The 21,356-nt window shown below is 42.3% G+C and overlaps 1 protein-coding gene across 3 annotated transcripts in view; it reads right to left on the reverse strand.

Moving 5' to 3' along the window:
- GRIA3 (glutamate ionotropic receptor AMPA type subunit 3) overlaps positions 1 to 21,356 on the reverse strand; it is a 144,310-nt gene that overhangs the window by 22,236 nt on the left and 100,718 nt on the right. For all 3 annotated transcript variants that reach the window (XR_012582546.1, XM_005484445.3, XM_005484446.3), the window contains exons 11-12: positions 19,630 to 20,006; positions 12,573 to 12,771 (exon numbers count right to left, since the gene is read on the reverse strand). Coding sequence is in view for 2 of the 3 variants with exons in the window: in XM_005484445.3 (XP_005484502.1) it covers positions 12,573 to 12,771; positions 19,630 to 20,006 (576 nt within the window). In the remaining variant the exon portion in view is untranslated. The remainder of the gene's footprint in view (positions 1 to 12,572; positions 12,772 to 19,629; positions 20,007 to 21,356) is intronic.

Genomic DNA, 21,356 nt, shown 5'->3' on the forward strand with positions numbered 1-21,356 from the left:
TACAGTGGATAGAGAGGAGCACGGAGGGCAGCATTTTATTTTATCCTTCCTGATGAACTGAAAAACAACTGAAAATGCAAACCAATTAAAATCAGCCCATCTGACAACAGGAAATCAGAGAGACAACAATCAAGAGGGGCTGGCTGGGTGGTGGCTGGGTGAAAAACAAGTCAGAGAGAGCATCTCTTAACTAAAGAGGGGCTGTACAGCTGTGTTTGCCCAGCATCACGACAAAGAGGGATGTAACTGGGGTCTGAAATGGTCCTTACCCAGCTGAAAGAAGAAATCTGGATTTTCCTGACCTTCCCTGCAACAGCAAACACTGAATAGCCTGAGATGAGGATGGTGGCTCTGAATTTGAGAGTTGAATGTGATAGCTCAGCCCCTGCAGGGAGTGCTAAGCCTCAGCTGACTGCAGGACCATGGATCCTGCCCAAGGAGGGAATCTCACTGGGGCTCAGGGCCAGGCTCCCATGCGCTGGCAGCCAGAACACCCTGACAGCCACACCCTGATAATCACTGCCTGCTCAAGGTGCCCTCTGCAAGCACACTGACTTGGTGCTCCTGCTTTTCCAACATCCCACTTAATGGATGTGGGCATTTCCTCATCTCCTGCCCTGCTGGGAGCTGCCCAGGGCACTGCATGGCTCCCAGGAACCTGCCAGAGGGGCTGTGGGGATTCCAGGGATACCAGAAGTGGTGTCTCCCTGTGCCCTGTGGGCAGCAGAGCAGGTGACAGCTCTGTACCTATGCAGGTGGCAGTGCAGGCAGTGTCCCAGGCACTGACCCTGGCCAGCCTGCCAGCCCTTCTTGTGCAGCTCTCTTGGGCACAACGGGAACATAGAACAGCCTGGATGGCCAACACAGAGACTGCAGGAGCAGTGGCAATCCTGGCGTGTCTTAGTTTCAAGGTTCTCTGCCTTACAACCTTCATTTTCTTTTAACATAAATAATACAAACACACCTGGCCATTTATATTTGCAAACAGGCACCCAAGGGACAAAAGGAAGGTAGAAAACCATCTTTACTCTTTACACCTCTCAGCAAGCTGATCTCATGTGCCTTCCAAATTGTGTATGCACTACGTATGCTTTTGCTTGTTTTCCTCCGCAGAGTGTGCCTTTAATTACCCAGATAAACCAGAATTTCTTTTCCTTTCAATCTTTTAACTCACATGTGAATACCTGTCTGTCATAAGTTCTTTCATACTCTGGCCTGACTACCTGAAAGCAATGGCCAGTACATCTGTGCATTGTTAATAATACCAGTTATCTGCTGAGTGCCAACAGCACGCACAGGGCTGCACATGGTCCACAAAGCATGTTCCCTGCTCCAAGGGCAAAGGGTGAAAATCATCATTCATGCTTCAGAAAACCAAATTCTACAACTGAAAACCTGATCTCTTTTCAACTTCAACAAATAGCCTAAGCTTTATAGTCTGTTGTCTTCATTTAACTCTTCTGGATGATGTAGTTAAAAATCAGTTCCCATTTTTATATGGTCATTCTCCACCTCTTCTTCTGCCAAGTGGGATTTTCATAATATCTTGTTATCATCAAATTAACTAAATAAGAATAGCAATCTGATCTGGTAGAAGTAGACAAAAATTCAAGCTAGAAACAAAACGTGTTGACTGGAAAAGGTTAACCTAAAATGCATCAGGCATGTATTGGTTTTGGAGCACAGTCTGGCTGAGGATCTCAGAGGTCCTGAGAGAGAGGACCAGGGATGTCATGGGCTCTGGCCATTGAGTCCTGCTTGGTTAGGGCTGATTTTTGCAGCCATTCACCCAAATTCCTAATAAGTGAAATTAACTACCTATGATGAGGCTGCTTGGAGAAAGGGACAGTGCCACCAGAAGAGCAGTGACACCTGCTCAGCAATGCTCAAGGGCATTTTCTGCTCCTAGAGCCATATTTTAAACCTGCTCAATGCCATGAAACAACCAGTTGATTAAAGCTGCTCAAATATGCAACAGGATGAAATGACAGAAAAATATTTTAGTAAATATTTTTTTCCAATTGCCTCCACAAAACCCAACCATCCCAGAAGCCCCTAAAGGAGTTTCAGAAAAGAAAAATGTCTTTCCTAACTATAAAGCTCCAAATTCTGTGTTGAAAGAACATTCTTACCCATCTGTCCCCCTCTGCAGACATTCACACTGCCTCTCCCAGCCCCCCTAGGAGTCTGACACCCATAAAAGGGGCCAGACAGCAGAAGCAACCACAGAGAAAGGATTTACACTCCTAAGTAAGGCAAGGTCTGACAGATCTGCACTGTTGCTAGAGTTCAGTGGCAGTAAAACATTCTCCCTGTCAATAAAGTGTTACTTTTAAAGAGACCCTTACGAAAAAAAAAACCTTAAAAGCAAAGATTTAAGCCAATTCAAAGCCCATAACTGTAGTAACTCCCTATGCTCTGCAACTCCTATTTCTTTGATATTGCTCTCCACAAGTCCACCACACACATTTCATTGGGATTTCAAGGGGATATTATTATAATTTTTTTCTTAAAAGCAACATTTTCAGTGTTTCATCTAGGCCCTGAGACACATTAAAGCGTCTTCATTATCGCAGCCTTACTGCAGATATAAATAGAACTGGCCTTTGCTTTGTCAATAATGCTGGCTTTTTTTTTCCCTCTTTATTTGGATATGTTTATGCAGAAATATAAGCCACAAACACCCCAGCCAAGGTTGCAGGCAGCTCCCTTCCATGTCAGCAGAGCCAGTAGCTCTCGTGCCAAGGACTCACTTCACTTGGCCCGTTACTAATCAGCACCTAAATACAAATTTCTTCTGGGTAACAATTCATTCATTTGAAAAGAAGATGCCAATTCCATCAGTCCACAATTTTAACACTGTCTTTCATTCTAATTCTCCTAGTTTTGCTGTGTGGTTGACTCCAGCAGTGAAACGAAAAATCAGCCAGAGTGTGTGGTAGCATGCCAAAGCATGGCCAGTCAGGGCTGGGTGAGTGACACAGGCAAGGGAAGGAGGCACGTTTGCCTCTCAGTTGCAGCTATTTCTTCAATCCAGCATCTACAAATGCAGCTCCAGCTGGGCTAGACCTGATGCCTTGGTTTCACTTTTGCACATTCCAAATCACCTCGAGATACCTAGCAGACCCCAGCACACCTTGGACAATTCCTTGACATTGGTTAAATTTAGCCCTAAATATGAAGCCTTCTCCCAACGACTGAATTCCCTTCCCCCTCTGCAGACATCTGTCTCACACTTCTGCTAAAAGTGACATTGTGTCACCTCCTCCACTACTGAGTAGGGGTGAAGTTGCTGTATTTGAAGGAAGCAAGGCTGCTCCTTTCTAGTTAAAGAATGTTACAGAGATGCCCTTTATCTATTTTAGAACATTCTGCTCTCCCTACCACCTCCTGCACAACTTGAAGGTCTTCTTCAAAATGTCTCCTTGTGCACCCTGTTAGGATATTTTATTAGAAATTACTAAAATGGTCCTTAATTTCTTATGACAGGGACTAGGAAGTGATTTCCCAGCAGTCAAGCTCAAATTGTTCTCCTATAGGTGAGAGCTGTTGATCATCCAGTCATAATCCGCATATAATCAAATAAATGCTATTTTAAAAATCCAGTTATATATTCTATAAATGTATAACTCTGTTTTATACTTCAAGAAATTTCAGGTAATACTGATTTTTTTTACCTCTGCCTTCAAGACTAAGAGTGATAAACAAAGTGTAGCAAAATAAAAAAGCATGTGGAGCATCCTGACTGGAGCACACATATAAAGGTAAGCAGAGACATCAATAAAGGTCGTAGAGCAGCAGACTTACCACTCTCCTCTGCTGCATGGGCCCTGTGACCACATTATAGCTCCCTAACACGGGAGATTTACAGCCCTTAAGTCAGACAGATGTTGCTGATACAAAACACAACGGTCCATACTAAAATCAGTGCAGGTATTTAATGTGAATAATACATGCTGCCTTTCTACAGATCACACCTCGCTTTGTATGGAGGTACACCTCACTGGAATGAACTTGGGCAGTTAAGTGTGAACCATGGCTTCATTACCATCACTCATTGCTTGTCCTCCACGTGTGCAATTAGCTCTTCTGCAGCAGCTAATGAGTCCAGGAGCTTATGAACCATTTAAAAGCAAGCTACTGAACAGGAATGAAAAAACTGCCAAGAGACAGCCTTGGTGCTGCTGCTGCCTGGCTTGGGCCCCACTGATATCCACAGGGTTTGGGCAGTGGCTTAACTGAACTTCTACTATGGCAAATTGCAATGGAGTAGCACCACTGTGTTTGCTGTTTGGATTTGGCTTTGGTTTGGTGCCTTTCCACTCCCTCTAAGCCTCATGTTGAGTCATCCCTGGCAGAGCTGCCTCTGTGGGGAGTGAGGGACACTGGTGGGAGCCCTCAGCCTAATCTCAGCCCTGGAGCACATGGAGGCCAGCCTAATGATGATGCTACATAAGAACATGATAAATATTATTAGTAAGGTCCCTCTGCCTGAGATTTCCAAGCTCTTTACTGAGAAGGTAAAAATAGGTCTCCTGAAGGCCAGAGGGCACCATTAGTCCCCTTTCCCCAGAGAGGACATGAAAGCAGAGATGCCATTTACTGAAGGTCATAGGGCAGAGTCTAATAGATCAATGTCACAGCTTTTAGCCACAGATAACTTGTGATGCCAGCAATTTACTTACCTATATGGACAGAAAAATCAATCCCATCATTACATGAACCTCTTGCTTTTATTACATTCTCGGCAGAAGAAAGTAGGTCAGGGCATTTCTCTTCCAGCAAGGCCAAACCCCAAGCCCACCAATCTCTACCCACAGTTTACGAATTTGTGGGATGCCACAGAAAAGCGAGGTTGAAGCATGCACATATAAACGAGTCTGTATGTTTGTAGGAGCACACACATCTTTGAGAGTGCATGCACACACGTAAAAGAAAGGGTGGCCTGGTGACTTGATAATATTTTACAGCCAAGGATATGATGGAAGACATTGTCACGTTGGCTTATTGCTCAAATGATAACTCAGGCTTTAGAAATGGCATTTTTCTTTCCCAGTTGGGGCAAACGAAGCCCAGAGAGCAGAAGGACCAGGCCTGCAAACCCCTGGGCTGCTGCTTTTCTCTAGAATCCTCTATGCCAAGATGCAGACTACTCTGCATGGGGGTGAGGGTGGGGAGTCCAGCAGGAGGCTGGTGGAGGTGGTGATGGTGGGGAAGGACAGTCCACAGCAGTGCTGCCCACCCAAACAGATGGGGAAGCAGCCTAATAAAGCCCTTCCAGGCTTCAGCACCATTAGTTTTTCCACACCTGACACAGACAGTGGCCTGATTACTAAAGGAAGTGTCTTACAGAAATACTACAACATTTCAGGAGGTGTGTTTTGAGACTTTTTCTCTGTATATCATGGTCCTTTTCAAAGTGTGACCTTTGGCAGCAGGGGGGTGATGTGCTGTAGCTGCTTTTTAACAGGCAGCTCTTGTGCAGCAAGCTCTGCTCGCACAGACAAGCAGAGTCACTCCGGCTGCAGCCAGACGCTGCTGACATGTCAGTAACAGTCTGAGCAGCAGAATGTAAATCAAGATTTTAAGATGCCCTTTCCTGGCACAACACTGAACTTCAGACTGTATTCATCTCCTCACTTTATTGCTGCCTTTACTCCTCCTTGTTGCAATGCTGATTGGGAAATTAAAATGAAAGTCTTTTCCAGAGACAAGCTGCCTTTGTAAATCCTCTGTGACTCAGGGACAGAGCCAGTGCTCGGGCAGAGCTTGCCCTGGGGAAGCAGTGCTGGGGCTGACAGGGAGGCACACACCAGGGATCTGGACAGCTGTGCTGGGTAAGCCTGTCTGTCTGTCTGTCTGCCTGCCTGTCTGTCTGCCTGGGGAGCAGGAGCAGCACACGCTCAAGCTGGCTGGAGGGAGGCTTACGTCAGCCTTCAGGCTAAGGGGCATCTTTCCAGCAGTGACATATTCAGCAGAGTTGTCTTGTCTGGGCAACTGAGCAGCACAACCAGCCCTGCTCTGGATTTGGCCCGTAATAAATTAACAGAGAACGGCATTTCCAGCACATGATCTGAACACTGTCAGGTCTAATGAGTTTGCAGCTCCAGACAGAAAAGGCCAATATACAGGCAATGATGGAGAAATCCCAGTGGACTGCAAGAGGGGATGTTTCATATTCACATCATTAGAGTTTCTAAACCTTCATGTATTTCCTAATTATGCAAAAGCAACAGTAGCAGTGCTGTGAGTCATTTATCAGCACCTATGTATTTTAAATGAATCTCTAATAAGCATGTACTAATGTGACACAGCAGCATTACATAAAGTAGTAGAGACTTGAAAAACCAGGGTCCTCGCTGTCTTGGGCAATGTCATTATCATTATCATAGAGCTTCTCTCCAAAAAGTAGAGCATTCAAACAGCAAGTGATTTTCCCCCCAGGCACTCTCTGCTTCCTTCTGTGGTACAGACACAGTTACAGTGTTAACCCACTGTGAGCTGCTGTGTCTGGCTTCCCACAGGCTGCAGCCCCTCTGTGTCCAGCTTCCCATGGGTGGCAGCCCCTCTCACTACCTGGTCCCCAGAACCCACAGCTCTGCTCTTACAGAAGGTGGCTGCTGGGTGGTATGGAGACAGAGGTGAGCTGGAAAGCCTCAGCCACAAACACAAGACCTACAGACAAATGCCATCTGTTATTGAAGATAATGGGGAGATTTATTCAAATATTTGTTAGTAAGTGTTGACTGAAAGCTTTGCTAAATCTTGATTTGCCTGCTGAAATTAGTAAAATGGTTCAGCCACCTTAAGCCCAGCTCCATTCAAATGCTTCCTTTCCAAGAAGTAGATGATGGATGAGCTGTTAATTTTAGTTCCTGTAAGGATACATTTCCCTCTCCAATCTACAGGCCTAAAGACATTAGATCACTTCATGGGAAACCATTTCTTTTGCAATTATGTCACATTTGATTTCCTGTTGCCTTTTAAACTGCCTGTTGGCCATGTGGCAGAAAGGAGGTTCAAGAGATAAACGAACCCCACCAGCAGACCATCCATCATCAATGCAATGGAGAGGCTCTGATCCCTCTGCACGCATACAGTCACCTTTTAATATTTGTACATGCTCCCACCTATATCAAACAGGGGAAGAGAGAGAAAATATATAGGTGAATAAAATTTTCGCACCTTCTGTGTTTAAAATCAGTTAAACTACGGTACTTTTTATGATTAACAACTGCCACATTGAATATCTCAGATCTATAAAACTCATCTTTGAAGCTACCACTTTTCTGTGATGTTCTATTCTTTAATGTTCATAAACAAAATCACACTTCAATATTTTTGTCAGGAATTTGTCATGATGACTGTGTTGTTTAGCTCAATGTCAAGTGCACAGAAACCTCCAAACTGCTAATCATAGTTTTATCCTAAGGCAAAAGGAAAGCATTTGTATGACTGCAGTGCTAAAAAAAAGTCCTTCATCTGTACTAGCAAAATAAATTTTGAAATTAAAAATCAAAGAGTTTAACTACAGATGAAGCCCTTAGTGCTGCGTGCACAGAGTTCACAATGGTGTTTTTAATGGCCTCTAATGATGATCTCAATATCGTTTGATTGCACAGAATGCATAAAAATCATATGGCAGCCAGGGGTGTAGAACCCAAGGCTTCTCCTTACCTAAACTGCTGGAATTTATTTCCCTCTCATCTTCACACAACCTTATCATCAGAGGAAAGCAATGAGCTCCTTAACTCATACCGGGTGTAACACACTGGTGCTTCTGAACACATTACAGACATAATTCCTCACTCTCTCCTGAGGCCCTGCCATGGAGCTGTGCTCCTCCTTGGATGCCTGACTGGCACCGGCCTCACCTCCACTGTCAGAGGCACCTGAATGGGGAATCCTCTCTGCATGCTGCCAGCTGGGGGGCAAGTGGCACTTGGCTGTTTGGAGCCAGGAGGGACCCCCTGGTGCCACCACAGCCCCTCCTCACACAGCCCAGCACAAAGCTCCATGGAACACGAGGGGAGGTCTGAGTTACCCCATTTTAGCTGAAGGTATTTCTAAATCCTTTTGATGGGTTAAAGGAATGTTTTCTTTTAATTTCAATAGTATTTGGAGTTTGCTCTTTCACAGTTCTTTCAGATAAATGTTCATTTTCTGTTTTGGTGTTAATCTGTCTGGTGTTTTTTTCTTTGCTTTCCAACAATTTTTTTTCTATATTACCTTTAGTTTTACCAGCTTGACAATTTGGTACTTAAGTTTCTTTTCAAGAGATACCTCACCAATCTCCTTCCCACTTACTGCTTTTTCTGGTAGCTGTTTGCATGCACCTCTCCTCAGTATGGGCAACCAGAAATGCAAAGCCTCCTGCCAGCACAACTCATGCTTTTCTATCTGCCCCTATTGAGCATGATGAACTATTCTAATTTCAGAATAGTCTCCAAATGGGAAACATCTTAAGTGGCCATCCTTAGCATGACTTCCTGTGTCTTAAAAACTGTGGGTTTATACATATTTTGTGTATCGACAAAGTCCAGAAAAGGTTCACATCTGAATTTGGTTTGCAAAGAATCACTGTTTGAGGAAAACCAACTGTAAGAGCTGGAACAACCATCATGCCCAAAGGACCTTCGGTCTTTCTACCGAAATTCTCAACAGATCTGGCAATTAATGACATTTCCAGGAGGAAAAATCAGGAAGTGACTTCAGGGCAAGTTATTCCAGCTGAGGCATGGGAGAGCCACTCAGTAGCTGAGTTGTTTGGCTGGGGACATCCTTAAACTTGTGCTGAGAAATATACAAAGATAAATTTCTACAATAAAGTAACATTCATTGGAGATCTTCTTCTCTCCTTAATTTTGTGAACAGTGATTAACTGCATAAGCTCTCAGTGAAGTGTACTAGCAGGTCAGCTGTGTTTGTCAATGATCAAACACACACTTGGCAAGGTATTTTGCAGAAGCCTCCTAACAGAGATATCTGCTATCAATTAAAAGAAACAACCATAAATTCAAGGGCAATTTATATTTCTAAATGCCTACAAACATGTCTTGCTGAAGTTTAAATACAGCCAAGTTTAGACAAGAATCACTAATTGATTGTAAAGGTCATGCCTTTTGAATATATGCATATTGGAGGTGAAGTATTAGAGTGTGGTATTATACTTAGGCTCAGTGCTAAATTTGGATTAAATGGCATTATATTGATTTGATAAGCTGCTCAGATATGCTGAAACTTTAATTGAATGTATTAGAAGATGTTAATTCTAACAGATAGACCTTTAAAAGTAGCTTAGGGATTTGAAACTTCTTTCTCATACAGGCCTTCACCAACCTTCAAGAAAGAGAAAGAGGAATTTTGGAGTCCTTAATCTGAGTCCATGTGTTAATAAATATCTCAGGAGAGGTTCTTTCTTTTCAATATGGATGAGTGCCCTTTGAAAGCCAAAAGGGAATTGATGTAATCTATTGATTGCCATTTAAATGCCTTTATAAGCTAATTAGTGCAAAATGTAAGATGTTTCTGAGCAGAAACAAGCAACAACCATGAGAATACAGGAAGGTTCCTCTGAGTCTCAGATATACTGGGAGGACAAATGCCCTTATGCAGAGAATCACCAACAAGTGAGGAGTGTAAACAGTGTCTGCTGTGAAACTGTTATAAAATACCAGCTCTGCTGGAATTGTGAGAGCAGTGTTGGCATTGTGAGAGCAGTGCTGGGACTGTGAGAGCAGTGTCATGCCAAAGCAGCCGCTGTGCAAGCCTCAGGCAGCAGTGGTGTATCCAGCTTAACCCCATAGCTGGGACAGCCTCTGCCCAGGAGGCACTGCCACGCTTAGGGAAACTGCCAAGACTGGAAAATAGGTCATGAGCTGGAGTCTGCCCAGGTCTGAAGTGGCTCAAAGTCATTACCATCTGTTCATCTGAATTGAGAGGCTGGTATCAGTCCAGTTTCAGGTATTCACACTGTAAAAAAAACCTTCAAAAGTGATGCTGTCTGGAAATGGGGCTGGCAGAAGGGAGCCATGGCCTGGAGGAACTCCTTCTAGCACATGCAGACAAGATGGTGGGGATCTGAAGCTCACTGACATGTTATCCCTTTATGATGCATCAGGAGGCAGCTACTGTCAGTCTGGCACCTTCCACTGACCAACAGCAGTGATTAGGATCAGGATCTGGCTGGTATCTTTGAGAAACATTTTAGCCTTACAGCTCTAGAAAGAGATATACCATACAAGCTTCTTAATGGGATCTTGGAGAGACTGTCCTGAACCTCCTGTGCGAAGCCATGGCCCAACTATAAAGCCAAGTTACTCCTTTCTCACTGAGTAAATGATCATGAGCCACTCAGCTAACTGCTGTTTAAGCTAGGAAAATGCTGGGGAAAATAGGTGCAGGATATTTCCCTTACACAAGGGATAAGCATCACCCTGTACTCAAGAGAACTCATCGTTTTTTCCAACTCAGAGCACCGTCACTTCCACTTCGGTAGCAGAGTGCAAAGAGATACCAAGGGAGAGCAAGTACCCTAAAATACAGAGAGGTGCAGTCTGTGCTGCAGGTCCTCGGAAAGCAAGAGTCCTCTAAGTCATTCGAAGTTTCAGACACCTTTACTGTCTTATTAAGTAACTAATAAAGAATGTACAACAAACTATTTATGTGAACACACGCATTTGTTCTAAGGCAAAGCTTTTGCCCTTTTCAAATCAACTGAAGAAGACTCTAATTACAACACTTTCATGGATGCATCACTCTATTCAAATTAATTACTCTGTAAAAGCTAATACAACTGAAATTATGTTGTGTGCCTTGAGAATGCCAAAGAAGAGAGAAGCACCCTTAGGGCTCATTCTTCTTCCCATTTGGCCCATTCAGCCTTGCTCCACACTGCTGGGGCTCTGCTCTTGTCCATCCCCATCCAACTCCTGTCCTGGCCTGATGGAGCTGGCAGCTCCTGACAGATCAGCTCATTTACAGCCCTGCTTTTCCCAGCACCAGCAGAGAGAGACAGTTCATCTCAAGATTATTAGCAGCACAACAAAGCATTCATACATTTACCAGACTTTGTATCCTTTCACATGAAACACTCATTCCTTTGATCTCTCTGTGAGAAGGAGTTTGCTTGCTGTGTCAAACTATTAAGGAAATGAAGGAACATCCCCATACAATTCCACTTTCTATATGAACTGTAACAAGATAGTCAAAAGAAGGCATTTTTCCCCCTAAGATCAGTATAGTGACTATAAACAGCACCAATATTTCTGAACAAGTTGTGCCACCTCTTTTGACAGGTTCACTCAACTCGTTGTAGGCATAATAGTGCCTTGGGTTGATAATTAAGCAGAACAAAAATTTTTATACACTAATGTCACCCTTACAAGGTCAGTGTTTATCTCACAGGATTTTAACACAAACAGAAGCTGCTGTAATGTACCTGCTACCACAGTTAATTAAGAACTGAGTATCTCTTTTAATATAAAGACATTACAGGCAGAGTGCAAAAACTTCATTAAATACCTATGCATTCCCTTTCAGGTTTACATCAGATGTCTGTGTCATGCATTGAAATTTTAAGTAAATTCAAGGAGCCCTGAGTATTTCTACAAGGAGCCCTCAGTATTTCATCAGCCTACAGCAGCAAGGGGTTTTTTGTCTCCCTCCTCCCTCTGCTTGCACCTGGCCAGTATACATGACAGGCAGTAATTAGTCCTGCAGCACTGACCACTCTTCTATAAAAAAAAAATGTTGGTTTGAATGGCATCTGATTGGCACTGCTGAGAGAGAACCAAGAGCTCCCTGAAAGGCCTGAGCATTCCAGTTCACCCTTGGAAAGAAATAAGAGCTTTTCAGGATGACGTTTTCAGAGACATAAAAGTGGACTGAGATCATATTTAGAGTTCCTAATGCTCTCACCAAACTGTCTGCAGTTCAGCCTGTGGCTTGGCAAGAGGAGAAGGAAGGATGATCTTAAATAAAAGTGTGCACCTGCTCCCACCCCCAAATGTTGCAAACCCTGCATCTCCCTAACCAAGGTGAAAAACAACCAGAGTTCTGGGGAACAAAATTTTTACCCGAGTGTCAGATACAGCCACAGGCAGATGCTGGTGAGCACTGGAGACACAACAATGGCAGCAATCAATGCTCCACCAGGACGGAGCAGCACACAGGCCTCCCATCCCCCTCCATCCTGGCAGGTGAGCACCGCCGTGGGATGGCATTACTGGCTGCCAGCTGGGCACGCACTGCAAGTAGGTCAAGAGCATCACTCCTTGCAAGAGTTTTCTCTGCTAAATATTGTGCCAACCACTGCATTATTGCTCACCAGACCAAGGCTCTGAAACTGGTGTTACAAAACTCTTCCCATGACAGCAGAGGTCAGGTTTTCCACCTTGAGATGTTTCAGGTTAAGCAAAACCACCCATTTTTGATAAAATGCCTTTTGATATTAAAATCTGCACTCAGGCCTGTCCTGATTGCACAAAACATAGGATGGCTATTACAGCTGCATAAAATCAAACAACAGAAACCCATAAACAAGGCACTTAAAGGAGATTTAACAGACTTACTCTAAAGAATTCTTTGGTTGAGCCTGAATCCAAAGTGCCATAGGCTATTTCAGTTTGTTTAGCCAGGTCCTCTGCACTCTCTATGGGTGAAACCATCCTTTCCACCGTAAGGAAGGCAGCGAGATTAGCAGTGTAGGAAGAGATAATGATGAGAGTGAAGAACCACCAGACTCCTCCAACAATTCGCCCTGAGAGAGATCTATGGAAAAACACACATCATTAAATTGCTTTGAAGACAATCCTTGATCTTTTTTCTTTCTTCACTGAGGAGAAATTCACATGCACAACCCTTTTGTCCAGATCTTCCAGATATCTGTGAACAGGTGGAGTGTGAGCCAGCTCCTGATAACCTCCCTCAGGAGGGAAAACCTGATCTTACCAGGTCTTACCTAGTGCAACTCTTTTTGCATTCTTTCAATGAAAACAAGAACAGTAAATTAAGAGATAATTAATTTGAGGAGAGAAACAAGCTCTCCTGACTTCCACAAATCCTTTGTTGGAGAAGGCTTTTCCCAGGAGATTTTTGTTGTCTCTGTGTGCCCAACCTTTCACTGTACTGGACATATTGGGATATGCCAGCAATATGTCCCTTTGCCCAGCTTAAAGGACATAAATGCACTTTTTACTGCATCCACTCCCAAAATGTAACATACAGTAAACTGCAAAAAGGAATCTGAGTAAGCATGAAAAAGAATGTACCAAAAGTGATTCAGTATCCTTCTTTCATCACATCCTAGCAGGAATTACAAACTGAATCTGCATATCGAAGAGGGAAGAGAGGCTGGTTTGGTTTATGTTTTATGTTAATTAAAATTTGCATGTTGCACTGTTCCAAGTCAAGCATATCCCTGCTTTATAAGCACCAGAGCAACAGAGAAGGAAATAGAAAAAACCCATGTTTAGATTTTAATTGCAGTCTTTGGTTTTTGTTTTTTTAAAGGGATTCCATAAGGACTTAAGAAAAAGCCCATTTGCAAGCACGTAATTACAAAATGCCCAATGGTCAGAAGGTCTGGATCTTGTCAGCAAGAGCTCTGGATGCTTTACAGCAACTGAATATCAGCCTCAAAGTATTTGATCTGGGCTGAAGGATGGCAGTGACACATCACTCAGCTGGGTGGGGAATTTCATTGCCATGTACATTGCTTGTTCTTCAAATACAGCATGTTGACCAAGAGTCATTTCAACTGCTGAGACAAAGATATTTCATGTTTTCCCTTAGCTCTACTGATACCAATGGAGGAAGAATCAATGTCAGACACATCTGTGGAACCGGGGTGCTGTAGTCCTCAGTTTGTGCAAAGAAAAGAAACAGAAAACTCTTACCTGTTTATTTGTTTCCTTCAAGCCCCTCAGTGCCATCCCCAGACAGTGGGTACAAGTTGTCCTACCAACAGATGGAGATAGGCAAAAACCAAAAGTCTCATGATGTGCCCCCACCCAACCCACACAGGGGGGTTTGCTGGTAAACTGCCCAGTCTTGGCCAGAGCCTGAGATTGCCTGAGCCATTAAAAAAAATGCCATTAAATTATTCAGAAAAAAAAAAAAAAAAAAGAAGAAATTAAAAAATGTATCCATTCAACATTAAAGATCATAACAAAGAAAAAAATCAACAACACAATAAAAACAGAGAGCTCAATCTGGAATATGTGAGAGGAATGTGGGGAAAGGTGAAGCACCACTGTTCTCCACTCTCTTCTGCCCAAGGAGCAGCAGCTCTTACTGAGAGGGCAGATGAAGGCTGGTTCCTCGGAGTTCCTCAGGCACACATCCACCAGATCACCCACAAGTGGAGGAGGCCTTCCTGCCTGTCCTGATGGCCTGCCAAGAGGGTAAGAGGCTTCCAAGTTTCAGCCTGGGCAGTGGAGCCATTGTGCTCACTAACACAAGGCTACTGAGCTGCTGCAAAGGGAATTTGCAGCAATATAAATACAAAATAATGCCTTCCATCAAGGAATCTATCTACTTTACTGTACTTTCTCTGTAGGTATCATGTGAGTGAGGTTTCAGGGAAGGCTGCAGGCCTTTTTGGGCAGCTTCCTTAACAGGTAGGGTTTTGGCTTTAGCTATTTGGTAAAGCTTGATACCCTTTTACTTGGGCTGACACAATTTTCTCCAACTACAAATCAGTCTGCTGAACTTGTCACATAAGGCTTCCTTTGGAGCCAGCAGAGAAAGAGAGAAGAGCATGACACCCTCAGAAAGAGATTTATCTCACTTGCTGTAGTGTGGGATAAATCTAAAGTTGTCCATCTGTCTCATAACTTCGGAGGGAACAAAGATGCCTCACTAAAAACCACAGTCTATTGCTTTCAGATGGCAGTGTCAGGTGAAATTCATCCTCCTTTAGCTCCTTTCTTCACTACACACTTTCCATCTTCAGAGAAGACCTGGAGTTGAACTTCTCCTCCCTGCAGTGATGTGGACAGTTTCAGAGACAGATGGAGGAGGGGTTTAGCTGGCAGGTCCAGCAGAAGAAACATCTAATTCCCTACTGCAGGACAAGCTCTGTCTGGAGTTTCCAGATTCCCATGGCCCTCTTGCTTTAAGGTAGGTCTTGAAATAAGGAGAAGAAAAAAAACTTATCAGGGTGTTCTGATAAATGCAGTGGAAGCATTGGGAATAAAATAGTATGTGCTCATTTTCCCTACAGTTTCCCATAGGAAATCTCTTACTTGCATTGGTAGCTGCCCCTTCTGTTGGTAGGACAGATGGGTTGCTAGGATGGAGATGTGCAGAAGATAAGTGTTTTCCAAACCAGTGAAACCTCAAGCTTCCATTGCTGCAACAATAAAAGGCTTGTGCCAGGCTGCATGTTCAGACAGCATCCTACACACTGAGAAAGGTAAAAAAACCTCACCCCAGAGGTCTGGCAACCTGCATGAACCAGGTCAGACAGATACAGCACACAGACCACCTGAGAGGCAGAAGGAGACGGGAACGGGGGCATCCCTTGACAAAAAAGGCCTTTTTAGGTCCTATGTGCAAGAGAGAAGTCTTGCTAGATGGGGACCAGGGCTGTTCTCAAAGAATTGAGGTCACTTCAAAGAAAACTGGATGTCACTAGAGTTGTTTCTCCCAGAGTCTTCCAAGGAGCATAAAAAGAAGGATTTAACAGCAGCTACTACGGAGCAGTCTGGGCTGACGTAGCTGTCCCTTGGTGTCACAGGAAGAGGCAAAAGAAAAATCACATAAACCACAAAGTTGACACTGAAGGAAAGACAGACAGAGAAATGAAGAACAAGATCATGGACAAGCATGGCCTGGCAGCCTCCTTGACCAAAGAATCCCAGTTTCCCCCATCCATCTGCTGAAACGAAGACTCCTTATACCCACTGCAGGGGCTGGTGTAGAGGGAGAAAAAGGGTTAGTACAGGTACACTGGGCTGGTAATCAGAGAGTGCTGTTTGGTTTATGCTGTGAACCACAGAAATGTTTTCCTATTACTCAGATAATAATCATAGAAAACCCAGTCAAGCTTTTAATACCAGCACCACTGTTTCTGATGCAAGCCATACCTGTCCAAATGTACAATAATGTAATTTAAAACAATCAATTAATGCTTTAGCTTAATATAGTCTTCCAAATCACCTCAAATTGTAGGGCATTATTTTAAAGTGAATTAGAGTGCTAACAAATGAGAGGAGCAACACAGATCTGGAACAACAGGATTATAACTCAATTGTCAAAACAAAGTCAGATGGTGATTTCAAAAGCAAGTAAATAGGAAGAGCGCATACCTTGAGAGGAAATTTAAAAGGAAGCATGGAGTCAAATGAGAGCAAATTAGTAACAAGAGAAAAACCAAAATAAACATTGAAATTCACATTCAGTTTCCAGGAGAACAATACATATAATACATTCAAACAAAACTTCATTTATGAAAATAGCTTGCATTTTGTTTCTGCTCAAGGCCATAAAAGATATTTGATTTCCTATATTACAGATACATAACAAGCTTCTCACGCTACTCCATTTTTAATTGGGCTCTTTGGATCAATATAAGACGGTTGTTATGCTGACAAATAACCCTGAGCACCTGTCCTAGTGTGGAGCCCTGGATCCCTGAGCACAGCTCAGCTGGTGCCCCAGGCTCTGGGGCCAGCCCTGTGCTCACACCCAGCCAGCCTCGGCCTCGGGGACACGAAAGGCACACACAGCATCTGAAGCACTGGCTTGAGATGCTCCAGCACAGGAATGGCAGTGGGAGTTCCAGGAATGTCAGGTTACCCTCGCATTGCTACTGCGAAAATCCCACAAAGACATTCCCATGGCCTTTAATAGGAGTCTCTTGAGCCTTCTGCAGTGAAAGCAGGGACCTAGAAACACACCCTCTAAATGACCAACCTCAAGATAGTTTTTGATAACCTCCCTGTCTTTTTCCATCAGCAATTAATTAATCTAGCCCCTTTGTTCTACATGAATAAAGAGCACAATGGAAATACACGCTCTCATAGAGATTTCAAAGATACTTTTGCTCAGAACAGTGTTACAAATTTGGCTGTGTTTTTTCCTGATTCCATTTGCTGTACGCATCGTACATAAAAGCAAGTTTAATACTCTACTTTTGATCCCTCAAAAGTGAATTTTCAATGCTTTAGCTCACTATGCAAAAAACACAGCAGCCTTTGATAGCAGAACAAAACTGCTGAAATAAATGTTGATTACATCAAGGGATGCACTAGCCCCCAGCCTTTGGCTGCTCTCTGATTCTGTTTAGACGACTCCTATTAAATACAGAGAGGAGAGTATAGGGATATATCCTCTGGAATATCCACACAGCATACTCACCAAGGATAGATCTAACTAGTCATTAGATGTCACAGCTGTTCCACACAAAGGCAGCTGAAAGAGCCTTTATCAGCAAGTACAAAAGTGATCTCTCCAGACTGCTTGTCGGCATCTCTCTACGAGTGCTGCACGCTCTCATATAAGAAATTTATTCAGACAAAACTCACAATGGAAGAATGAAGCCCCTTTTAGTGGCAATAAAATAGTATGAAACATTCATATAGTCAATGTACTGTGAATGGTGTAACCTTACAAAGATATGGATTAAGAATGGAATACTTGGGAATAGTCCCTTCCACGGAAAAGAAATTTGACATTTTAATCAACCTAAATCAACATAACAGTCAAAGGAACAGTGTTTCTGGAATTTAAACCAAAGTATTAAATTTCTCTTTTTTTCCTATAACAATGCATATAGCTGCCTGGAATGTTATTATGGAAGATAACAAAATAACTGGACAACATCTTCAAACGAGGGCCATATATTAATACTGAGCTAAAAGCTTCTGATGGACAGATAAAATAAATAGATATACTGCTGTCTCTCTTCTTTATTTCTGTAGGTATTTCCAAGGCACTTATTGTGGTTGTATTGAAAAAATCCAGTGTGTTCCACTTGTTATATAAGGTAAATGGCTGACCATGCCAAAGAGTCACATGAGAGCTTCCCAGAAATCCTGTGCACTTTTATTTAACCATCAATAACCAGCCCTAGCAGAAATGCCTGCAGCTTTCCATGTGATGTCCCAGTGCTTATTTCCCGGTCCTTTATATTGGCACACACATGGTCAACAGCAATTTAAATGTTATCACCGCTCATCCCCGTTAACAGCAAGCACTGGGGCAGTGTCAGTGCAGGTCTGAGGCAAAGGCAGAAACCGGGAGCGCAAACAGGGGGAGGAGGCCAACAGCTGTCAGTGCACAGGGAACAGCACACCCAGACACCAGGAACTGGGGACACTAACAAACACAAATTTATAGGATGATTATTGCACTCTAACTGACAAAATCACGATCCTTCCCAAGAAAATTCATAGAAATTTTGTCACTTGTTTCAGTGACGTAACTCAAGACTCCTAATGCTATATGGACCAGGAAAACCAGGCACCTTTTCAATTATTCAGGTATTGAAAAAGGCAGCCTGGAAATCAACAAGGTGCATTTTGAATGTCAGTACTTAGGGAAAAGATCTCTCTCTTCCTCTAAATAGAAATTTTGTTAAATGGAAAAGTGCATTCTGTTTGTCTCAGCAGGTGTTCTTAATAAATAAAATAGCTGGAAACTGGTTATTAAATTATTGTCATACAAAAAAGAATTATTGCTCCATCACTAAGAAACTAGATAATTTTACTGCTTATAACAAGCATATCACCAAAGTATTTTACCAGTGTAAATGCAGAAACATGATAAATGTTATTTTAAAAAAATAAATCTGTGGTATGCATTGTTCAATTAGAGGGAGCTTCACTATTTTAATCTGGTTTTTAAAATACTTCTATAAAAAGAAATATAATTCTACAATAGTTAATAGCAGTGCTCTCTGTTAAAATTGGTACTAATATAAATCATACTTTACTACAGCCTTATCCAGAAAGAACATCTTCATGAATAAGAAAAATCTTTATGGAAACTGGCAGTGCTTATTAGACATTATTGACTTTGAACAGAGGAACGCAGATTAGGCTGGACTGAAATAACAATACACACAGAGGACAGTAGCAGAATACATCTGGAGACATGAATATGTGCAAAATGGTGGCAAGCAGAAAGATGAAAGGATGGTTCAAGCAGAAGAAAACTGGAGAAATCAGGCTCAAAAGAATGTAAAAAGACTAGCAGAAGCCTTGATGGGAGTGGAGATGCTTTAAAGTGCTGTTGCATGTGACTTTTTAAAATAAATCTTATTTTGCAAAGCAGAATGTGTTATATGCACCAAGGAGATGACCGTAAAATGAGATATGCAGCAAAAACACGGTAGCCCTCCAAGCATTGCTGAAAACAGAAAACCCTATGCATTTTACAGCCTCAACATGGTGAATATAAGTTTGGCAGAAATGCATAAATGGCATTATAAGCAATGCTACTTACTCTGGAGGCAAATGTTAGCAAGCATGGTGGCTTGATGAAGATGCTGAATATTGAATGGAAATGTCAAAATAAAAAATTTGGAATTAAAAAGAAATTTGAGAAAGTAACATATATGCACCATGGTATCAGAAAATGACCATAAAATGCAAAAAGGTGATGGAGTGATATGGAACAAACCTTGGAGAAATATCGCATCCTTGCTGCATAAAGGCACCCAGGGAAAACCAAAGGCTGTTAAATATTCCAAACTCATTTGGAGGGTCAGGAGGATTCTGAGGGTCACGTGGTTCTTCAGTGTTGTCTTCCAAGTGCCACTCATAAGGGCTGAATCTGCTGACTAGGAAAAGAACTACGCTGACTCCAATGTAAGCAAAGACTATACACATCCAAATTTCATAAGCCAAAGGATCCAGGAAAGAGAACACGCCTGGTTTAGATTTCTGAGGCTTCTTGATCATGATGGAGATGCCCAAGCTCATAAAGGGTTTGGAAAAGTCTATGACTTCTTCTCGTACCAATGTTATGGTGAGGGGGGCAACAGCTATATCTGCTCTCTGAAAAGGGAAAACAAATCCAAGTTAGTTACAAGTAAGACACAACAGAATCACAATCTAGAGTCTCAGGCTAATGAATAAGATGATAAATTACAAGAGTGAGTGGAAATAAATTTTTTGCAAGCTATTTTGCAGTCACTGAATTTAAGGATTACATGATAGAAAATTATTAACAAGTAAAATTACAATCAAATCTGTGCAAGGGGCTCATGACAGTAGCAGATATTTCTATTAAGTTAAAATGGATGAATAAACACTACACAAATTGGACAGTGAGATGGCAACCAACACAATGTCATTTTCTAGTAATGGTCTGTAACCACTCATTTGTCTTGAAGACTTTGGACAAATTCTGTGTTTGCTATGTTTTAATTTTCTCTTTTCCATTCTTTCAGCAAGTTCTCTTGCCTTACTGATTAGTTCAAGATCTTTAAAATGAACCCATGAGAAGAAACCCATCACTGAATTTCAGCTGCACTTGGGTGCTGCTACTTGTATGCTCCTTTAAAACTCCACTGCAGTAAGGGACAGAAGGGGGACAAGAATCAGACACACCCTTTCTGTGCTCACTGAAGAACACTTAACGCAGATTTCTGAATCCCTGAGGAGTAAATCTGAGAATAATCTGAGGAGAATGCTGCGTCATGTCTGCCCTCCTGCAGAGACCTCGGCTCTACAGGCCTGTAACAGACTGGGCTCTGGGGCTGTGACACCTGGAGGCACAATGGCATCTATTGCATCATTCGTCATTCACCTGTGTGCTGGGAACCAATACCCTTCCCTTCAATCTATACATCCTTGCTGGATTCCATGAGTTGGCAGGCATGTAAAAACAAATTACTTAGCTTCCTGATAAAAAATAACATTCCAGAATAGATTTTCAACATATTTAACTGTACCTGTATTTCTATGCTACAAAGATTCAAGTCATACTACTTAGATACCCTAGTCTTGATCCAGCCAAGTACTCAAGCAGGTGTATTTGTATGAGAGTGGAATGGAATGCTAAAGAAAGAGTCCTTTTAATTTGAAGAGTGTTATGAGAGCCTACATACACTATTTTAAACACTCTAAATATTCATGTTATTGATATTTTTAAAGAAGGTCTTTCATTGGTAATTAAGAATTTCAGAAAGAAAAAATGGTTCTTCGGGAAACCTTGACTTATGAGTACCTAAACCACTGTGCACCTTTTAAACAGATTTTTTTCCCCACTAGTAAACAGGCATCTCTTTCAAGTGGAAAAATAAAGATTGATTAAGTGGAAGTCTGAATAAAAGTTAATGGGAAATGTTAATAAGACACGATTAAAATCTGAGCCATAAAATAATTGAATATGCCTTTATGTAA

Source organism: Zonotrichia albicollis, chromosome 14 (assembly GCF_047830755.1).
Source record: "Zonotrichia albicollis isolate bZonAlb1 chromosome 14, bZonAlb1.hap1, whole genome shotgun sequence".
Taxonomy (NCBI): Eukaryota; Metazoa; Chordata; class Aves; order Passeriformes; family Passerellidae; genus Zonotrichia; species Zonotrichia albicollis.